The sequence below is a fragment of the Cebus imitator genome, unplaced genomic scaffold (assembly GCF_001604975.1).
Source record: "Cebus imitator isolate Cc_AM_T3 unplaced genomic scaffold, Cebus_imitator-1.0 Scaffold499, whole genome shotgun sequence".
NCBI classification, from domain to species: Eukaryota; Metazoa; Chordata; class Mammalia; order Primates; family Cebidae; genus Cebus; species Cebus imitator.
The window spans coordinates 152,702-172,124 of NW_016107814.1; the positions used below are offsets into that span (position 1 = coordinate 152,702).

Consider the following 19,423-nt stretch of genomic DNA (forward strand, 5'->3'; position numbering starts at 1 on the left):
AAAAAAAAAAAAAAAAAAAAAAAAAGAAATTAGAATGGTAGTAATGCCTAACTAGAAATGAACCTTATATATTTAACTGGCCTAAGATACTCTCATAACTCCTTTTATGTCATGTGATTCTAAAGAGAGAAAAGGGCCGTGTTCATTTCATGGAGATACTCTGTAGAAATACTCATTAAAACGTATGAGGATCTAAGTGCAAGGCATTATGGTGGGTGTGAACAAACATGGTCTATGTATTCAAAGATCTTTCCATCAAATAGAGAAGAGAGTATGTGAACACATGACCTTATTAGAATATGGTGAGAGATGGAAGAAGGATAAATAGATAATTCTGAAAGTCAGGAATGCTTTGGCCTCACTGAAGGAGTATGAAGGACAGCTTTGCGAGACAGATGGCATTTATCTCAACCCTAGTGGATGGAGGGGCTCTTGAGAGACAATTATTAGGGAGGAAGTCAGTTGGGAAAGATATCCAAAGCAGAGAAAAGCAAAAGCATGGAAACAAAAGCATAGACTTTGCTGGGGAACAACCAATTGCCCAGTTTAACAAGAGTACTGGGAATGTGTGGAATAGGGGTAGTATGGCTGAAAACGCTGGCTAGAATCAGACCATGGGGTCCTTGAAGCCATACAAGTTTGAACTTTATTCGAGAAACAATTTAGAGCCCCTCAAGGAATCAGGTAGAAGTTGAATGCTTAAGGAGAAGGGTTGGAACACAGCGTCAGAATAGACAATATCATAAAGGAAGCACCATAAATACACAATAACTCGCAGAGAACACGCACAGTACAATAAACAGGAAAAAGTGATAGCTGTTTACACTTGCTCTCATACGTTTCTCAAAACCTGCTTTTTTAATCAACGCTTTTTGCGGTGAGGTAGCTCTTGTAATACCATATTGAGTGTTATGGTTAATAAATGTGATATATTCACTACAAAACCACAAACACACAGAGATTTAATAAATAAAACTCATGGCAAACAAATTTCCACACTGAGTTTTATAAAGAAACTTGTAGAAACACATGGAAATCCAAAATAGTGAAATTATGTTGGGTCCATGGTGTTTGAGCCATGAAAAATCGTAAAATATTAGGGAAATCCAGCCTAATTTCTTCGTCTCAAGGAGGACAGCTCTGGGGCTGCTCAACTATTAGAAGGCATAGGAAGCCACGTGAGAGTATTAAGATCTGGCAAGCAACAATATTAGCAACACGTAATTTTTTATCCCAGAATTTGGGTAACAAGGGTGAACATTTTTAACTTTCAACAGAAAAACTGTCTAACTCCTGAAAATTATGATCAAGAATCAAAGGCTTATTTTCTGTCCTGCAAACAAATTGCCAATAATTATTAAGCTAGTTATGAGGACATGTTGCACTGCCCTCATATTCAATAAATAATGTTTTATCTTCCCTGTCAAAATTAAGATAATATTAAATGTGTACCCTGTTTCCAGAAAATCCAATAAATTCCAGTAGTCTGATAATCCTTGCTGGTAAAAGGGACAGCATCTGTAAGAAGAAATATACAGTGTTTTTACACGTTAGTGTTTTTAACTACAAACAAATTTAAACTCCAAACAATTTACAGTTTTAATGCTTCAGTAACATGATAAATTAGAAACAAGTTTTTGTTTTTTTTTGAGATAGAGTTTCACTATTTTTGCCCAGGTGGGAGTACAATGGCACAATCTCAGCTCACCACAACCTCCGCCTTCCAGGTTCAAGCAATTCTCCTGCCTCAGCCACCCAAGTAGCTGGGATTACAGGCATGCACTACCAGGCCCAGCTAAATTTCTATTTTTAGTAGAAACGGGGTTTCTCCATGTTGGGTAGGCTGGTCTCGAACTCTTGAGCTTGGGTGATTCACCTGCCTTGGCCTCCCAAAGTGCTAGTATTACAGGTGTGAGCCACTGTACCCGGCTAGAAACAAGTTTTAACCACCAGATATTTCTGTGACTGCATATTATAATAATCATTTATGAATTAATTTCATTTAGCTAAGACAATGAACCTTTAAAAAGTTTTTGTTGTTGTTGTTTTTTTTTTTTTTTTTTTTTTTTTTTGAGACGGAGTCTTACTCTGTTGCCAGGCTGGAGTGCAGTGGCACAATCTTGGCTCACTGCAACCTCCACCTCTTGGGTTCAAGTGATTCTCCTGCCTTAGCCTCCCAAGTAGCTGAAACTACAGGCATGCATCACCAACTCCAGCTAATTTTTGTATTTTTAGTAGAGATGGGGGTTTCACCATGTTGACCAGGATGGTCTCGATCTCTTGACCTCGTGATCCACCCAACCTCGGCCTCCCAAAATGCTGGGATTATAGGCATGATAAAAGGGTTTTTTTAAAGCCTGGTCTTTCTAGGAATCTCTAAAGAATACTGGGACCTTTGATGTGGTGTGATGCAGTGACAAGAAGGCAACCCCTCAGAGTCCATGTCTAGGCAAGGTTTCTTAGTTTCCTTTCCCAGAAGCAAAAATCAGTCATATTCTGTGCAAAGTGTAGACACCACCCAGAAGTGGACAGCTGTAGCACTACCCCGTTTCTCTGAGATGTTCCTGAAGGACAGTGGGGGAGGGAATATTCTTCCAGTGGGCAGAACCTTGAGCAGTGCACCTAGTTATGCATTTTGCTTGGAAGGAGAAATGGCCAGATGTGCAATTATACGCCGATTCAGGGGCTGCAGACAATGGTTTGGCTGGATGGACAGTGGCTTGAAAGGAACATGATTGGAAAATTGGTGACAAGGAGGTCTGGGGAAGAAGTACGTGGATAGATCTTTTTGAATGGGCAGAAAATGTAAAGATATTTGTGTCCCATGTGAACACACACCAAAGGATGACCTTAGCAGAAGAGGATTTTAACAACCAATTGGATAGGACAGTCCATTCTGTGGGTACCAATCAATCTCTTTCCCAGTCATCCCCCAACACGCTCATGAGTAAAGTTGCCACAGTGGCACATACGCTCATATGAATGATTCTCTCGACCACTTTATTTTCTCACTAATTCCACTGAACCATTAATAAAATTTAAAAATCTCTAAATAACATATTGGAATTCGACAGATTACTACTCAGACTTCGTCTCCTCAGGGATCATCAGAAATCATTCCTCAAGTTATACAGCTCCCTCACACATTTTCAATTCCAGAGCCGTCATTGCCACTGCAACATTTCTGATGTGGAAATAGAAATGGATTCCACTGTTCCTTGTTACCAAAAACCTTACTAGTCCGTTCAGAGTGCCACACGCCTCCCTTACACTGCACAACCCAAAGCTACTCTGAGCATGCACGTAACTTTATAACACAGTGGGTCGCAATGCAGGAAAGCTGATCCCACTCTAGCACTTTGTCAACCAACCCAGGAAGAGGTTCAGGTTGAGGTTCAAATGCAGTGGAGAAGGCACAGAAAACCTTAGGTTCTTCTGCAAAAGTTCTGGTTTCTATATAGTTATTTCCTTACCAAATTAAAGGCCCCAGTGCCAAGCTTGACACCCCCTTCAAACTCATAGAAGAATTCCTGCTGAAGTTTGTTCTTCTGAATTTCGTGCAGGATAGAAAGACATTCTCTGGATTAAAGAAAAAAAGTGATGGAGTAAGTTGACCATGATTCTGAAAATAAATATTAAATCAAATTTTACAGTTATACACGATAAAATAAATGTCATTAATTAAAATACCATTGAAATTTTAAATGGATGATGTTGTGCTGAGTTTACTCTTAAGGATACCAGGTAATAATCATCAAGGAGAAAGGAGACACTCATTTTTACAGTGTCTAGCAGGACCAGTGTTTCTGTGCTTAAAGAGAGGGCTCATCCCTTAGCAAGCACCAGCCAGGAGCTGCAGGGCCACAGCTTCCAGCAGCGTCTGACAGCGAATTCTCAGGGAGGGCAGAGCTCCTCAACCACTGCACACATCGCAGCAACCTGAGGAAATGCAATGCTACTGACAAGAAGATCTGAAGTTCAGTATGGCTGCCATCATCTCAAACAGACCAAATAAATTAGGGCTTGGGACCAGGAAAGATTGAAACAAGAAAGCAAAGACTATCACAATGGATCCACCTGTCCTCTGCTTTCTTCCTGCTCATCCACACAAATCTGTCCAACTTCTCACTTTATTTTCTATGTATTTCTCTCTTGCCTGTTCACATCACCTTCGAAAGGCAAATATTTCATCAGAGAAATACAAATTAGAACAATGAAAAAAATATGAAAATTGATAATACCTGGGAATTGCTTTTCAAATTAACAAATTTTTTTAATAATAAGGAACAATATATCACTTGGTGTGATGCAATTATAAAATGTGCAACTACACTTGTGATACAGTCTAGCCAAATATTTTTAATCTAAATCTAGCAAGCCCATAAACCTAACTTCCAGTTTACAAAAAAATGCAAGGGTTTAATGTTGGGCATGGTGGCTCATGCCTGTAATCACAGCACTTTGGAAGGCTGAGGCGGGTGGATCACCTGAGATCGGGAGTTCAAGACCAACCTGACCAACATGGAGAAACCCAATCTCTACTAAAAATACAAAATTAGCTGGGTGTAGTGGCGCATGCCTGTAATCCCAGCTACTTGGAAGACTGAGGCAGGAGAATCACTTGAAGCCAGGAGGAGGAGGTTGCAGTGAGCCGAGATCGCACCATTGCACTCCAGCCTGGGCAACAAGAGCCAAACTCCATCTCAAAAAATAAAAAAAGTAAGGGTTTAGAGAGTCAATTCAGATGTCTACCAGCCTACGAGCATCCCTGCTGTCATTTCCCCTGAGTCATTTAGATCCCATTTCCATTTGTACTTTTTACTATGGTGTATTTTGCCAAGATAAAATGATGAATGTTTATTTGGTCAGGTCAATCAATTTCTTCTGATTTCTGATTTTATGCCACGGTTAAAAGGCCTTTGAAACTGACATCATGTACCTAATGATATCATTTATATGGTATTTTTGCCATAGATTCATATTCTGAATTTAATCATGAAGAAACACTAGAAAAGTCTGTATTGATAGATGTTCTGTTAAATAACTGGCCAGTTTATTCTTTTAAAATGTCAACATCATTAAAGACAAAAACTGAGAAACGATTCCAGATTAAAAGAGACTAAGGAAACACAACTAAACACAACATCCAGGATCCTGGGTCGGATCCTGAGCCAGAAAAAGGGCATTGATGAGACAACTAGAGAAATGTGAGTAATGACCGTGAGTAAATGTTAACACTGTGTCCATGTCAGCATCCTGATTTTAATAATTTTACTGTGCTGCCACAGAATATTGGTGTTTGGCAATCTGAGTGCAGGCTATACGGAAATTTTTTGTAATAATTTTCAAATTATTTCAAAGTGAAAAAAATAAAAAAAATTAAAGCCTTTATATTTAAGAATTATAAAAATACTTTATGTTTCCTGCTAGAATTCTTTTTAAATATTTTAATATTAAACCTATATGCAATTTTTTCATCTTAATGATTTTTCCCCAAAAATGAACAATTTTCCCAAAAACATTTACTGAAGTATCTATCTTTCTTCACTGTTTTGAAGGGCCTATCTATATAAAGGAATTAGTATATTTTGAATTCCCAGGTAAATGTGTGTGTGCGTGTGCGTGTACATTTGTAAACCCATGTGCGTACACACACACACATATACCGTCTCTTTTAAAACCCTGAAATCCACTTCACTGATATGTAAAGGCATACTTTGTTTTATTGTCCTTCTCTGTAATGCACGTCGCAGGCACTGCATTTTTTACAAATTGAAGATTTGTGGCAACCCTGTTTGAGCAAGTCTATTGATGCCATTTTTCCAACAATATGTGCTCACTCTGTGTTTCAACGTCACATTTTAGTATTTCTCACAAAATTTCCAAATTTTTCATTATTATTGTATCTGTTAGTGGTGATCTGTGATGGGAGATCTTTAATGTTACTACTACTGTAATTGTTTCAGAGTGCCATGAACCGCACCCATGTAAGACAGCGAAAGTTATGAATAAATGTTGTGTGTGTTCTGACGGCTCTACTGACCGGCTATTCCCCCATCTCTCTCCTCTGCAGGCCTCCCTAACTCCTGAGACAAAACAATATTGAAATTAGGCCAACTGGTAACCCTACTGTGGCCTCTAAGTGTTCAAGTGAAAGGAAGAGTTGCACCTCTCTCACCTGAAATCAAAAACTAGAAATAATTAAGCTTAGTGAGGAAGGCATGTCAAAAGCCAAGAGAGGCTGAAAGCTAGGCCTCTTGTTTCAAACAGTCAACTTGTAAGTGCAAAAAAAGTTCTTGAAAAAAATTAAAAGTGCTATTTCGGTGAAGGCACAAATGGTAAGAAAACAAAACAGCCCTACTGCTGATATGGAGAAAGCTGGAGTGGTCTGGCTAGAACAAACCACCCACAACACTCCATTAAGCCAAAGCCTAATCCAGAACAAGGCCCTAACTCTTCAACTCTATAAAGGCTGAGAGAGGTGAGGAAGCCGAAGAAAAAAAAGTTGGCAGCGAATAGAGGTTGGTTCATGAATTTAAGGAAAGACACCATCTCTATAAAATAAAACTACACAGAGGCTCACGCCTGTAATCCTAGCACTTTGGGAGTCTGAGGCAGGTAGATCACAAGGTCAGGAGATGGAGACCAGCTTGGACCAAGCATGGTAAAACCCGTCTCTACTAAAAATACAAAAAAATTAGCTGGGCACAGTGGCGCGTACCTGGAGTCCCTGCTACTTCGGAGGCTGAGGCAGGAGAATCGCTTGAACCCAGGAGGCAGATGTTGTAGTGAGCTGAGATTGTGCCATGGCACTCCAGCCTTGGAGACAGAGCAAGACTCAATCTCCCTCCCCGCAACAACAACAACAAAAAAGTGCAAAGTGAAGCAGCAAGTGCTTATGTGGAAGTTGCAGCAAGTCATGCAGAGTGTCTAGCTAAGACCACTGATGAAGGTGGCTGCACTAAACAACAAATTTTCAATGCAGACAAAATGGCCTTCTACTAGAAGAAGATGCTATCAAGAACTTTCATATCTAGGGAGAAGTCAAAGCCTGGCTTCAAAACATCAAAGGTCAGGGTGACTCTTATGAGGGGCTAATGGAACTGGTGACTCTAAATAGAAGTCAATGTTCATTTATCATTCCAAATATCCTAAGTCCCTTAACAATTGTGCTAAATCTACTCTGCCTGTGTTCCATAACTAAAACAACAGATCCTGATGATAGCACACCAGTTTACAGCACGGTTTACTGAATACTTTAAGCCTACTGTTGAAATCCACTGCTCAGAAAAAAAAGATTGATTTCCAAGTCTTATTGCTGACTAATAATGTGTCTAGTAACCCAGGGGTTCTGAAGGAGACGTATGAGAGGATTACATTGTTTTCACACTTGCTAACACAACATCCATTCTGCAGCCCAGGGATCACGGAGTAACTCTGACTTCCACGTCTTATTTAACTAGTATATTTTATAAGGCTATTGCTGCCATGGTGATTCCTCTGATGGATCCAGGGAAAGGAAATTGAAAACCTTCTGGAAAGGATTCATCATTCTAGATGTCATGGAGAACATTCGTGATTCATGGAAGAAGATCAAAATGTCCACATTAACTGGAGTTTGGAAGTTGATTTCAACCCTCACGGATCATTTTGAGAGGTTCAACTTTGGTGGAGAAAGTAACTTCAGAGGTGTTAGAAACAGCAAGAGAACTAGAATTAGAAGTGGAGCCTGAAGATGTGATGGACTGCTATAATCTCATGATAAAACTTTACATGGGTGTGGAATTCCCTCTTATGGATGAGCAAGAAAGTAGTTTCTTGAGATGAAATCTACACCTGGTAAAGATGCCATAAACATTGTTGAAATGACAACAAAGGATTTGGAATATTAGATAAACTTAGTTGATAAAGCAGCAGCAAGATTTAAGAGCATGGACTCTAAGTTTGAAAGACATTCTCCTGTGGGTAAAATGCCATCAAGCAGTATTGCATGCTACAAAAAAATCTTTTATGAAAGGAAGAGTCAATAGGTATGGCAAACTTCATCATTGTCCTTTTTTAAAAAATTGCCAAAGCCACCCCAACCTTCAGCAACCACTACCCTGAATGTCAGTAGCCATCAACAAGGAGGTAAGACCTCTACCAACAAAAAAAGATTATGACTTGCTGAAGGCTTACATAATTGTTAGTATTTTTTTTAGCAAAACAGTATTTTTCAATTAAGGTATGCATATTTTTTATATATAATGGTATTGGCAGACTTAATAGAATACAAGACAGTAGCAATGTAACTTTTATGTGCACTAGGAAACCAAAAACTTTGTGTGACTCACTTTATTGCAATATTCATTTTATTGTAGTGGTTAGTGGTCTGGAACCCACACTATCTCTGAGGTATACCTGTATATCTTTGCCTCTACAGGCCTGTTTTAATTCCTTTAATATTTTTAAGTTTTGATGACTAAAACAGCAATTAACATTGAATTTACATTTGTTTATATCTTCCAAAAATATTTCACAAAGAAATCTGTAAACAGCATGTCAGGTACCCCAAATCTACCACCCACTTCCAGGATTTTGAATGAAACACAATTTTGTGAAAGGATTTTCAGTGAAAGTACCTCTTAAAATACTAAATTTTGGTTCTGCTACCAGTAACAGCAGGGTAGCGCTTATGTCAGATTAACTTTCCCACAAGTAACTGTTATAAATTCTGGAAAAATATAAAATACACATTTCAAATATATTTTTACATAGTTTATAAATGAAGGGGGAAAGTCTCAGGAGAGAAGAAAGTAAGAAAGGGGCAGAAAAAAAGTTTGAAAAATTACAACCACGAATTTCTCAAAATCACACTTAGGCACATTATAGTCAAACTGCTGACACCCAAAGATGTAAACTAGTCAGTCTTCAAAGAAGCCAGAAGAAAAGACACATTATATATAGGAGAACAATAATACAAATGAAAACTGACTTCTAATCATGAATAACAGAGGACTTAATACAAAAGGAAGGCAGTTTTAAAGGGCTGAAAGAAGGAAAAAACCCATTGACTCAGAATACTGCAGTTAGCAAAAATCAGCTTGAAAAGAAAAAGTAAAAAGTAAATATATTTTCAGATAAATGAAACAGAATGTGTTGAAAACTGACATGCTATAAGAAATGCTGAAGGAAGTTCTTCAGTCTGAAAGTAAACAGGAAATATATTTACCATTTTGAATAAGAATACCAAAAATGGTAAGAATGTGAATAAAGAGAGAGAAGATGACAACATCTAACTGATTAAAGGAAAAGTCTGACACTGTATTGTAGGGTTTATAGCATATGTAAGTGTGCTATACATCATAAAAATAGCATAAAGGACAAAATGTGGTAAATGAAACAATACTTTTGCAAAGTGTTTACAATTTATGTCCAGTGCTACAATATTAACTCTAAGTTGACTGTAATAAGTTAAAAGGAATATTATAAACACTAGAGCAACCCCAAAAAATTAGAGAGTACAGCTAAGAGAACAACAGTTTTCAAATGTTATGAAAGCAAAAGAAGATAGGAAAAAAGGGGGAGGCAACAGATAAGGCAAAGAGAAAAAGCAAAATGGTAGTCACAAGTACAAACATATCAATTGTCCAACTATGTGCATCTACAGGAAATACAATTTAAATACAATTTAAATATGAAAACAAAGATAGGTTTAAAGTAAAAGAACACACATCATGCAAAGACTGATGATAAAAAGCATGAGGGCTTATATGAATACCAGACAAAATAGATTTCAAGACAAGGAATATTACCAGAGTTAAACAGAGGCATTTCAAGATGATAAAAAGGTTAATTCATTGGGAAGACAGAACAATTATAAATATATATGATATGAGCCTAACAACACAGCTCCTAAATATATGAGGCAAACACTGACAGAACTAAAGGAAGAAAGGCATGACTCCAGATTCAAACTTGGAGACTTGAACACTCTGAGTAAGTAACAGACTACTAGATAAAAATCAATAAGGGACTGGGCAAGGTGACTCACACCTGTAATCCCAGCAATTTAGGAAGCTGAGGCAGGCAGATCATGAGGTCAGGAGTTCAAGACCAGTCTGGCCAACATAGTGAAACCCCATCTCTACTAAAAATACAAAAAATTAGCCAGGTGTGATAGTGTGCACCTGTAATCTCAGGTACTCGGGAGGCTGAGGCAGGAGAATCGTGTAAACCCAGGAAACGTAGGTTGCAGTGAGCCGAGATCACACCATTGCATTCCAGCCTGGGCAACAATGCTGAGACTCCGTCTCAAAAAAAAAAATAATAATAATAATAATAAGGATATGAAGAACACTGTGGCCATATCAGTTGAGCATTTCCATCCACTGCAGAAAATTCTACTGGGTAGTGCTGTTCTGGACTCTGAATCAAAGATATTACTGTAATTTTAAATTTATAAATTGTACTAAGGAGAGAGAAACTAAAATTATTTAATCAGAAATTATGTCAGTAGCTTTATTTTCAGCTAATTTGCTCTTACAATTGTATTTAAACTTAAATTCTGTTGTCCTGTAACACTGAATACACACTCAGCAAAAAATCAAGTTCATTTTTACCAACACCAAATAAAAAATCCTAGTCAAACTTAATTTATGAGAATTGTGAAGAACAAAGGAGTATACAGCACCAAATTATTTAAAAACCACATCTTACTTTTTGACTTACTTATATATTTGGTAACTTGTTCTAATTTTGAGTCCGCCTTTGATGAAGTTGATCATATTTTCATCCTAAAAATAATTCAGTTAAAAAATTAGATTATTTAGCAAAAAATTTTAAATTGTCCCCACAGTTGCATGTTTGTGTGACTAGAAAAAAAGTACTTTGATAACATAATTTTGAAATTAACACATACTCTTGCCTTACATTTAAAAGGTTTTGGGGTAATTTTTCTTCCATGTTAGAGGACAACAAAAAGAAAATATTCATAAAATCCTTTGATTATTTTATATTACTAAGGAGGTAATCCTCACCAATTGGGGCCATATGTGGTCCAAATTATTTTAATAAACATTGACATCTACTGAGTAATTTTCTTCTGGGTTTAATAGAATCCAGAATGGATGACTTTAAAAATCTGCTCTAAGGCCAACCCTTCTAGTATATCATACCCAGTAAATAGAACAATGGTTCTTCTTTCACACAGTACTTTAGCAGAGTCTATTTAATGCTGTGAATTTTACTCATAGACATTTCCAGGCCCAAAATAACTGGTCTGGCTTCTGAAGTGGCTGTCACTACTATGCAATTTTGCTTTAGGGAAACAAAACCACTTCAGCTCTCTTTATCTGATGGTCATGGACCATAAAATCGAGGCAGCTGTCCTTGATGAATGGCATTTTCAGGGTCAGCATTCTAGGATTCTAAGACAATTTCTCAATAAATTACATCAAATAACCACTTGAAGGAAGTTACTCTAATAATTGGTACTAGTGAAGACAGTCCTATGTTTTGCATTTCCAGAGAGAAAGTTTTTCTAGTCTATTGAGATCAGCAAGATGCTCTGATATGTATTTCTCATGTACTTAAGCATCCTTCCGTAGCAAAAGAAAAACTGAATTTAGTTTACTAATTTCATTAATTACTTAAATATGCAATGTTCCAATTATTATAAGAATCAATAGATATAAAATTCAATGTTTATCTTCTTAATTTAAAGAATCTTATGATTACATAAGATCCAATACCAATCAGAAAAGAATTTCTTAAATTAGCTTAAAATATGCCTCAAAAAAAAAATACATATTTCAGGATTCATCAAACGTAAACTTAATGCCTGTTTTATACCAGGCACCCAAATGCAAAAACAGATGAAAGTAATACAATATGTTAAAGAAGGGCTTCATGCACAGGGGCGGGGTCACACACAGGGACTGAATCATGCACAGGGGCGGGGTCATGCACAGGGGCGGGGTCACGCACAGGGACTGAGTCATGCACAGGGGCAGGGTCATGCACAGGGGTGGGGTCACACATAGGACGTCATGAGAACACAAAGTAGTGACATGGAGAGAGCCAGAAATGTATCCTGGAAGCATTGGTGCTTTAAACACAAAAATAATTAGAAACTGGCCAGGTGTAGAAAGGCAAAGCAGACATGAGGTTTGTAAGCAAAGTAAAACTAAAGTGGAAAGACAGAGTGCTATTAAGGATCATGATGGGTTTGGCCATGTGTGCATATGCAATTCCGCACTGCTGAAGAATCTATTGCAAAGAGAACCACCAAGGAGTTAAGACAGCTATCTCCACCCATGCTACTCAAGAATGCAACCCCGTCAGTGGCATCCAAGGACACTTGTAAGGTAGGGGGGTAGGGAATATGGAGAGGAGGTACCAGTTTTGTTTGAAAAAGTACCTCTCTTATTTGTGATATTCTGATACGGAATACTGCCATAGTCAATCAGAGCTACTGAATGCTGAAGCAGAGAAGTGACCAGGTCAGGGTTTCCTTTTTAAGAGGGTACTCAACCCTCACCTGCAGAATAGGGAATGAGCTGAAGACAAAAGAAATTAGAAAGGGAGATTCACTAGGTTGCTGGCAGGCAAGCGAAGAGTGGATAAGCACCTCTACTAGAACAATGATAGGAAGAGATGGAGCTGCACAATCTTTAAAAAGCTAAAGCAGCGTGAATATAAAAATGATTGGGTGGGAGGCATGAGGAAGAGGGGACAATCATGGATATCTCTTTAATTTCAAGTCCCCAAATATAAAATAAGCCTTCAAATCCCAGATTTGATTGCCAAATCCCGGTTTGGAAAACAAAAAAACTTGGGCCTCCATGACTATCATTATGATGCTTACCGAGGCAGTAAGACTGCTGCTATCAACCAGCCTTTGTAAGGTGTGGGCTTTAGAAAACAGGGTCATGGGCTACACTGATTCAGTTCTACTAAACCAGAATCCAACCTAAGAGGTAAACCTCCAGGAAAAGAAAGAAGCAACTGTCAAATAACTGTGGCCGGGTGCAGTGGCCCACACCTATAATCCCAGCACTTTGGGAAGCTGAGCCTGGTGGAACCTGAGGTTAGGAGTTTTGAGAACAGCCTGACTAATATGGTGAAACCCTGTCTCTACTGAAAATACAAAAATTAGCCGGGCATGGTGGCACACGCCTATAATCCCAGCTACTTGGGAGGCTGAGACAGGAGAATCGCTTGAACCTGGTAGGCGGATGTTGCAGTGAGCCAAGATCACGCCACTGCACTCCAGACTAGGGGAGAGAGTGAGGTTCCATCTCAAAAAAAAGACAATTGTGATTGAGGAAGATTTTCCATTTTACAGTTGAATTTGTTTCTGATTTCTTACATTCTCTACCCCACTTCGCCCTCACTGTAGCCATCACTATCACCCATGAGGTCATAATGTGAAAATGTATGTTTTACAGAACCATTGGAAGATACAGAAATAGGCATAGTACTGACTGAACCAGTTCCCAGAGGTGCAATTAAAATGTCTCATAAGAAAAGGATTAATTGTTTAGTGACTTTTTAAAACTGCTCTTCCAAAGGAAGAAATAAAAGAAAGGAGAATGAAAATAGAAAGAAGGGGAAAAATAAAATTTGAAGCATACATTAACTTTCTATGCACTGCACAACTGAACTTGACTGAGGCATGTGGTGTAAGAGGGGACATTTCCTCTGCCCAGGCCACTCCCAGGTGCAGCCTCTCCCAGCAGAAAGTGCAAAGGGGAATATTCTCCATTTTCACACAGATGCATCTTGAAATTAGATGTGTCAGTGGCAAAGCAATTTCTTTAAAGTTTCTTTTTGAGACGGAGTCTTGCTCTGTCACCCAAGCTGGAGGGCAGTGGTGCAATCTCAGCTCACTGCAATCTCTGCCTCCCAGGTTCAAGTGATTTTCCTGCCTCAACCTCCTGAGTAGCTGGGATCACAGGCATGCACCACCATGCCTGGCTAATTTTACTTATTTTTTTTAATTTTTAGTAGAGATGGGGTTTCACTATGTTGGCCAGGCTGGTCTCAAACTCCTGACCTCAGGTCATCCTCCTGCCTCAGCCTCCCAAAGTGCTGGGATTAAAGGCATGAGCCACCACCACGCTCAGGCTAAACTTTCTTTAAAGACACAGTCTTTAAAGGGCAATGATTCCCAGTGTAGTGATTTGAAATAGATTCTTAAGTGCAGTAGAGGGGGAACAAAGCTCTCTAGCATCTTTCTTCAGCCAAAGCTTACCAGAATAACAATATTTTTCTTTACAACGCTAAGTCAAAGGAATTGAAGCTTGGACACAGAATGCGCCACATTTTTCTATGCAGCACTGGCAGTCTTCCCAGCCAATATGAATTCCAAGCCAAATATTCATTACCTGCACAAACGTGAGTGCTGCTTTCTGTAGGAGACACTCGGCATAACAGATTTCAGCATGCATTTCCTCTATTAAAAACAAATAAAGTTATATTAAGTAAAATCCCACATCCAAAGTGATTGCTCTATGATGTTCAGGAAAGACTGGCAGATAAATGAACCCAAGAGAGACCCCAAAACTTAGATCATCCTTGTGCATCCATAAAAGTGGAATGATGATCCCAGTTTTCACTTGTCAGCAAGATTTTCCTGGAATGTGTGAAATGTTCAGGGAAGTCATCCCCATCTAAACATAACTGTAAAGACTCAGTCACTTGGTGTCAGAGACCCAAACTCAGCTCACAAGAGGAAATGAACATTTAAAAGCACTTTATTCAAATAGGAAACCACTTATTGTTTAAATTAATAGTAACATAAAACTTCAACATGGTTTTAAATTTTTTTAAAAACTGGCCAGGCACAGTGGCTCACTCCTGTAATCTCAGCACTTTGGGAGGCTGAAGCAGGCGGATCACGAGGTCACGAGATCGAGACCATCTTGGCCAACATGGTGAAACCCTGTCTCTACTAAAAATACAAAAATTAACCAGGCATGGTGGTGCATGCCAGCAGGCTGAGGCAGAAGAACCCAAGAGGCGGAGGCTGCAGTGAGCCAAGATCGTGCCACTGTACTCCAGCCCAGGTGACAGTGTGAGACTCTGTCTTTAAAAAAAAAAATTGAAAAACAAACCAAATTATGAATGCTAGCTTCTAAAATATGAAGGTTTGGTAACCATGACACTAACCATACACATTAGCTACCTGAAAAGACAGCAGGAATTCTCTAGAGCTCTACGAAGAAGAAATGCCCTGCCTGCCCAAGTTAAGACTCCCCACACATGAAGACCTGATATCAAAAGAGGTAGCACTATCCCAGTTTTGGGCTACTTTGATCATGTAGATGTCTAGCAGAAAAACGAGGTACTCACAAAAAGGGGCTAGGTGAAGCTCTGTGCATCCTAGGGACCTGTGGAGTACCCCAAAACACACACCCTAGCTTCCCAACAATCCACCATACTTGCGGAGAATGGAGAGACAAATCTTTCCTTATTTCCATAAACAAGTCAGCAGATTCTTGCTCTGTCCACGGGATGCAAATTGGCATGATATTTAAGCAAATGAGCCTGGAGTATAAGCAAATAGCCTGGGCTGCTAAAAAGGCTCTGCCATGTACTGGCTATAGGACCTCGTCCCCTCTCTGCTGGTTTCCACATTTATGAAGGCCACTAATACCACCTCTAGTTCACAGCTGAAGGGTCAGATGAGGTGCTGCATATAGAGCTCATGATACGGAGTAAGCACTGGATCAATGCCAGCTGCATGCACTGAGATCACTGCCCCTGATCCATACCACTGCTCTTTGGTAAAAGCTCAGAAAGCAGAAAGCATTTCTATGTGGAATGTGACTGAAAATCGGGTATTTCTATATTATTGGGGTTACTGCTAAGTAGACTTAGATGACGACTAGTGCTTTCTTGCACTCACACACACAGATCCCACCCCCACCCTACACACATACAACCCCCTGGTTCTCACAAATTGGTTCAAGTTCCTGCCATGCTCATATTCTAAATGTTTAATTTACAAAGAGGCACCTCTGCAGCTAAGGTCTTCAACAGCACACAAAGAGACGGGGCCAAACCCAGGACAGTCCAAACTTGAGGAGTTACAGCCTGCACATTCCGGCAGCATCCACAGTCACCTTCAGAATGCCTCTCCTCAAAGTGCGCCCATTGATTTTCTAGCTGTGTTCAGTGGGATACCAACCGGTAACTTACTTTTACACAGTCACCTGAATATCCTCTTCCTAGGTAATTTTGTAACAGCGTGAGAATCAGGAATTATTAGCTCTGAAAGTCTGCTCAGGAATACAGACTGCTGGCTTGGGGTACATGCAGAGGGGATGAAGTCCATGGTAGTGATGGCAAGGGGGGGGTCGGGGGGGAGAGGGTTAGTGGAAGGGGCAGTGGAGGGGAGTGTGTCAGTAACAGAAGCAAGGAAAGCCCAGAACACCTTCAGAAAAAGCCAGTCAAGGGAGCAGAGGGCAATGAGGCTGGAAGGGTAAGTCGAGGCTCAATTATAAACGGCCTTGAATGTTAGAGTCTGCACTTCATCAGGAGGCAACAGTGAGTCAGTTCTTACAGTGATCTGAGCAGACAGGTGGGCAGATCAGGGTTAAGTGAAAGATGAACAAATCTAAGAGTTGCAAAAGGGATGTGACAAGAAGGCAGACAGAAAAGGCAGGAGGGTTTGAACTTTGTATTCCGCAAATAAGCACCCTTCATATTAAACCTTTCACATGCTATGTACTCACTGCACTTAAATATCTGTTTGTAAAGGCAATTTGAAACCCATTTGGGGCAATCCGCCAGCCGCAAGAGAAAAGAACTAGTATGTTCCACGCTAAACCCATGAAAAGTTTAATGAAATATACTCACTCCTGTAGACAACCAGACACTCAAGGATGTAAATGAAAATTACCAAGAGGAAAAACAAATCACACACTAAAGCTACAATGTTTTGACATGCTCCCTTGAACACAAAGTCTGTTTGGGTTGCAGTTGACAGCCAAACTCACTAAGAATAAAATACAGCTTAATTTATAAAAGTCTTATTCTTTCACTGTGGCTGATTTACACTGCATAGTTCTTTAGTTCTCAAAATTAGCCATTAGGCACTTATAAGTAGGTAACTACCAGGAATATCTCTTAATTATAAATTCTTTAGTCCACGGGAATAAATATCTTCATCATGCACTGAAATAATGCTAGCTAAGCACAGCCTTTAGAAATGAAAATCTAAATAAACCTGTATTTCAGAATAGGCTATAGTCATAAGCTAGTTTATTTTATTTTTATTTGTGTAGAGACAGGTTCTTGCTCTGTCACCCAGGGTGGAACATAGGGGCATGATCTCAGCTTACTGCAACTTCTGTGATATGGTTAGGCTTTGTGTCCCCACCGAAATCTCACCTTGAATTGTAATTCCCACCATCTCCACGTGTCAAGGGTGGGACCTGGTGCAAGACAACTGGATCACAGGGTGATTTCTCCCATGCTGTTCTTGTGAAAACCAGTGAGTTCTCACAAGATCTGATGGTTTTATGTGCCTGACAGTTCCTCCTACATGCATTTCTCCTCCTGCCACCTTGTAAAGAAGGCGCCTTGCTTCCTCTTTGCCTTCTGGCATGATAATAAGTTTCCTGAGGTCTCCCCAGCCATGCAGAACTGTAAGTCAATTAAACCTCTTTCCTTTACAAATTACCCAGTCCTGCGCAATTCTTTATAGCAGTATGAAAACGGACTAATACACTCCACCTCCTGGGCTCAAGGGATCTTCCCACCTCAGCCTCCCAAGTAGCTGCAATTACAGGCACAAGTCACCATGCCCAGCCTATTTTTTATAATTAGTAAAATTTTATAATTTTCTACCGTATTCCAGATTTCCTAAACTGCCATTGTTCAAAGACATTATAAAAACACAACAACACAGTATCATCTATTTTCAAGATGACTAACATAGAAATAATTAAATATTTCCTCCATCCATATATGACACATTTTGTGCCCTTCTCTACTCGCCTACAGGAGAAAGTGTGGGTGACAATGGAAAGAGTGGTGGCTTAGGGAAGGGCAGATGATCAGTTAACCCTACTTTGCTGGGTGGGGAACTCTGACCATTTGTTTACATATCCAATCGGTTCCTAGTCTGTAAAGAGGAGGTTAGATTAGATAACGTTAAGAAAAGCACCAAGGGCAGTGTATGGCACATACAGGGTACTTTTTTAAAATGGAGCATTATCATCTTATTTTTCAAATTATTATTTATACTCATACAAAAAATACCATGCCACTCATGCCAAAACTCAGGTAAAAACAATCTCAAATATCTGCCTTCATACTATAAGGAAAAAGGGAGGCTTCCCACTGGAGGGAAGCCATAGGGAGGGTAATACAGCAAAACAGAAAGGAGAATACAGCAAAACGGTTCAATTTCTTTTGGGCCTATTTGATTTCTCATTAACCCACGTTAGTGAACATTAGGTCTAATGGAGCCAATTTACATAGGTGGACCAAAGATGGAAAATACGTAGACATATTCTATCCAAAGTCAAGGGGATAAACGAATTCTTTTTTTTTTTTTTTTTTTTGAGATGGAATTTCGCTCTTGTTACCCAGGCTGGAGTGCAATGGCGCGATCTCGGCTCACCGCAACCTCCGCCTCCTGGGTCCAGGCAATTCTCCTGCCTCAGCCTCCTGAGTAGGTGGGATTACAGGCACGCGCCACCATGCCTGTATTTTTAGTAGAGACGGGGTTTCACCATGTTGACCAGGATGGTCTCGATCTCTTGACTTCGTGATCCACCCGCCTCAGCCTCCCAAAGTGCTGGGATTACAGGCATGAGCCACCGCGCCCGGCCAGGAATTCTTATAAATAGTTGGAGGTCAGTTTCTGGAGAAAAAGGTTATGGGTTTCGGCTGCTTAGAGTGATCAATGAAATGCCATTCTGTTTGACCATGGTTTTGAGGTCAACATCATGCCCCTTTGAAACAAGTCCCAAAGATGTGATTTGTCTCATAATTCCCCTCCTATAATCAATGCTCTAGCATCACATCGTGCAAATCTTCCCAAGTTCTCTGATGTCCGTAACACTTTGATAATACCCATCTAACAAAATAAACAAAACTTCCTAATAAAACACACTAAAAAATGTGTCTGCCACACACTTGACAATTAGAAACAACTCTGACAGCAGTACCCAAAATTGCTCTTGCTCTCATCAGCCAAAGCTACTTCTAGTATTTTGCGTTACCTCTTCAGAGAACATGTTTGACAATGACAATGCAGGCACGGATTCCCCTGGGATGGCAAAAACTTTATTCTACAATGGTCACATTTGAAGGACGTTTTTTTTTTTCCTTCTACAGGAATATCTAGATGTTCCTTTCTTTCCAACTATTCTGACTAGAGTGTCACACTAAAAAGACAGAGGTAATCTTGAACCTTCTGCCCTAG

At 39.5% G+C, this 19,423-nt stretch overlaps 1 protein-coding gene across 1 annotated transcript in view; it reads right to left on the minus strand.

Moving 5' to 3' along the window:
* The window catches only part of TTC39B (tetratricopeptide repeat domain 39B), a 142,782-nt gene that overhangs the window by 20,755 nt on the left and 102,604 nt on the right, over positions 1-19,423 (minus strand). Inside the window, 4 exon segments of the mRNA XM_017513677.2 lie at positions 1,453-1,518; positions 3,474-3,579; positions 10,711-10,775; positions 14,370-14,437. Of these exon segments, the coding sequence (XP_017369166.1) occupies positions 1,453-1,518; positions 3,474-3,579; positions 10,711-10,775; positions 14,370-14,437 (305 nt within the window).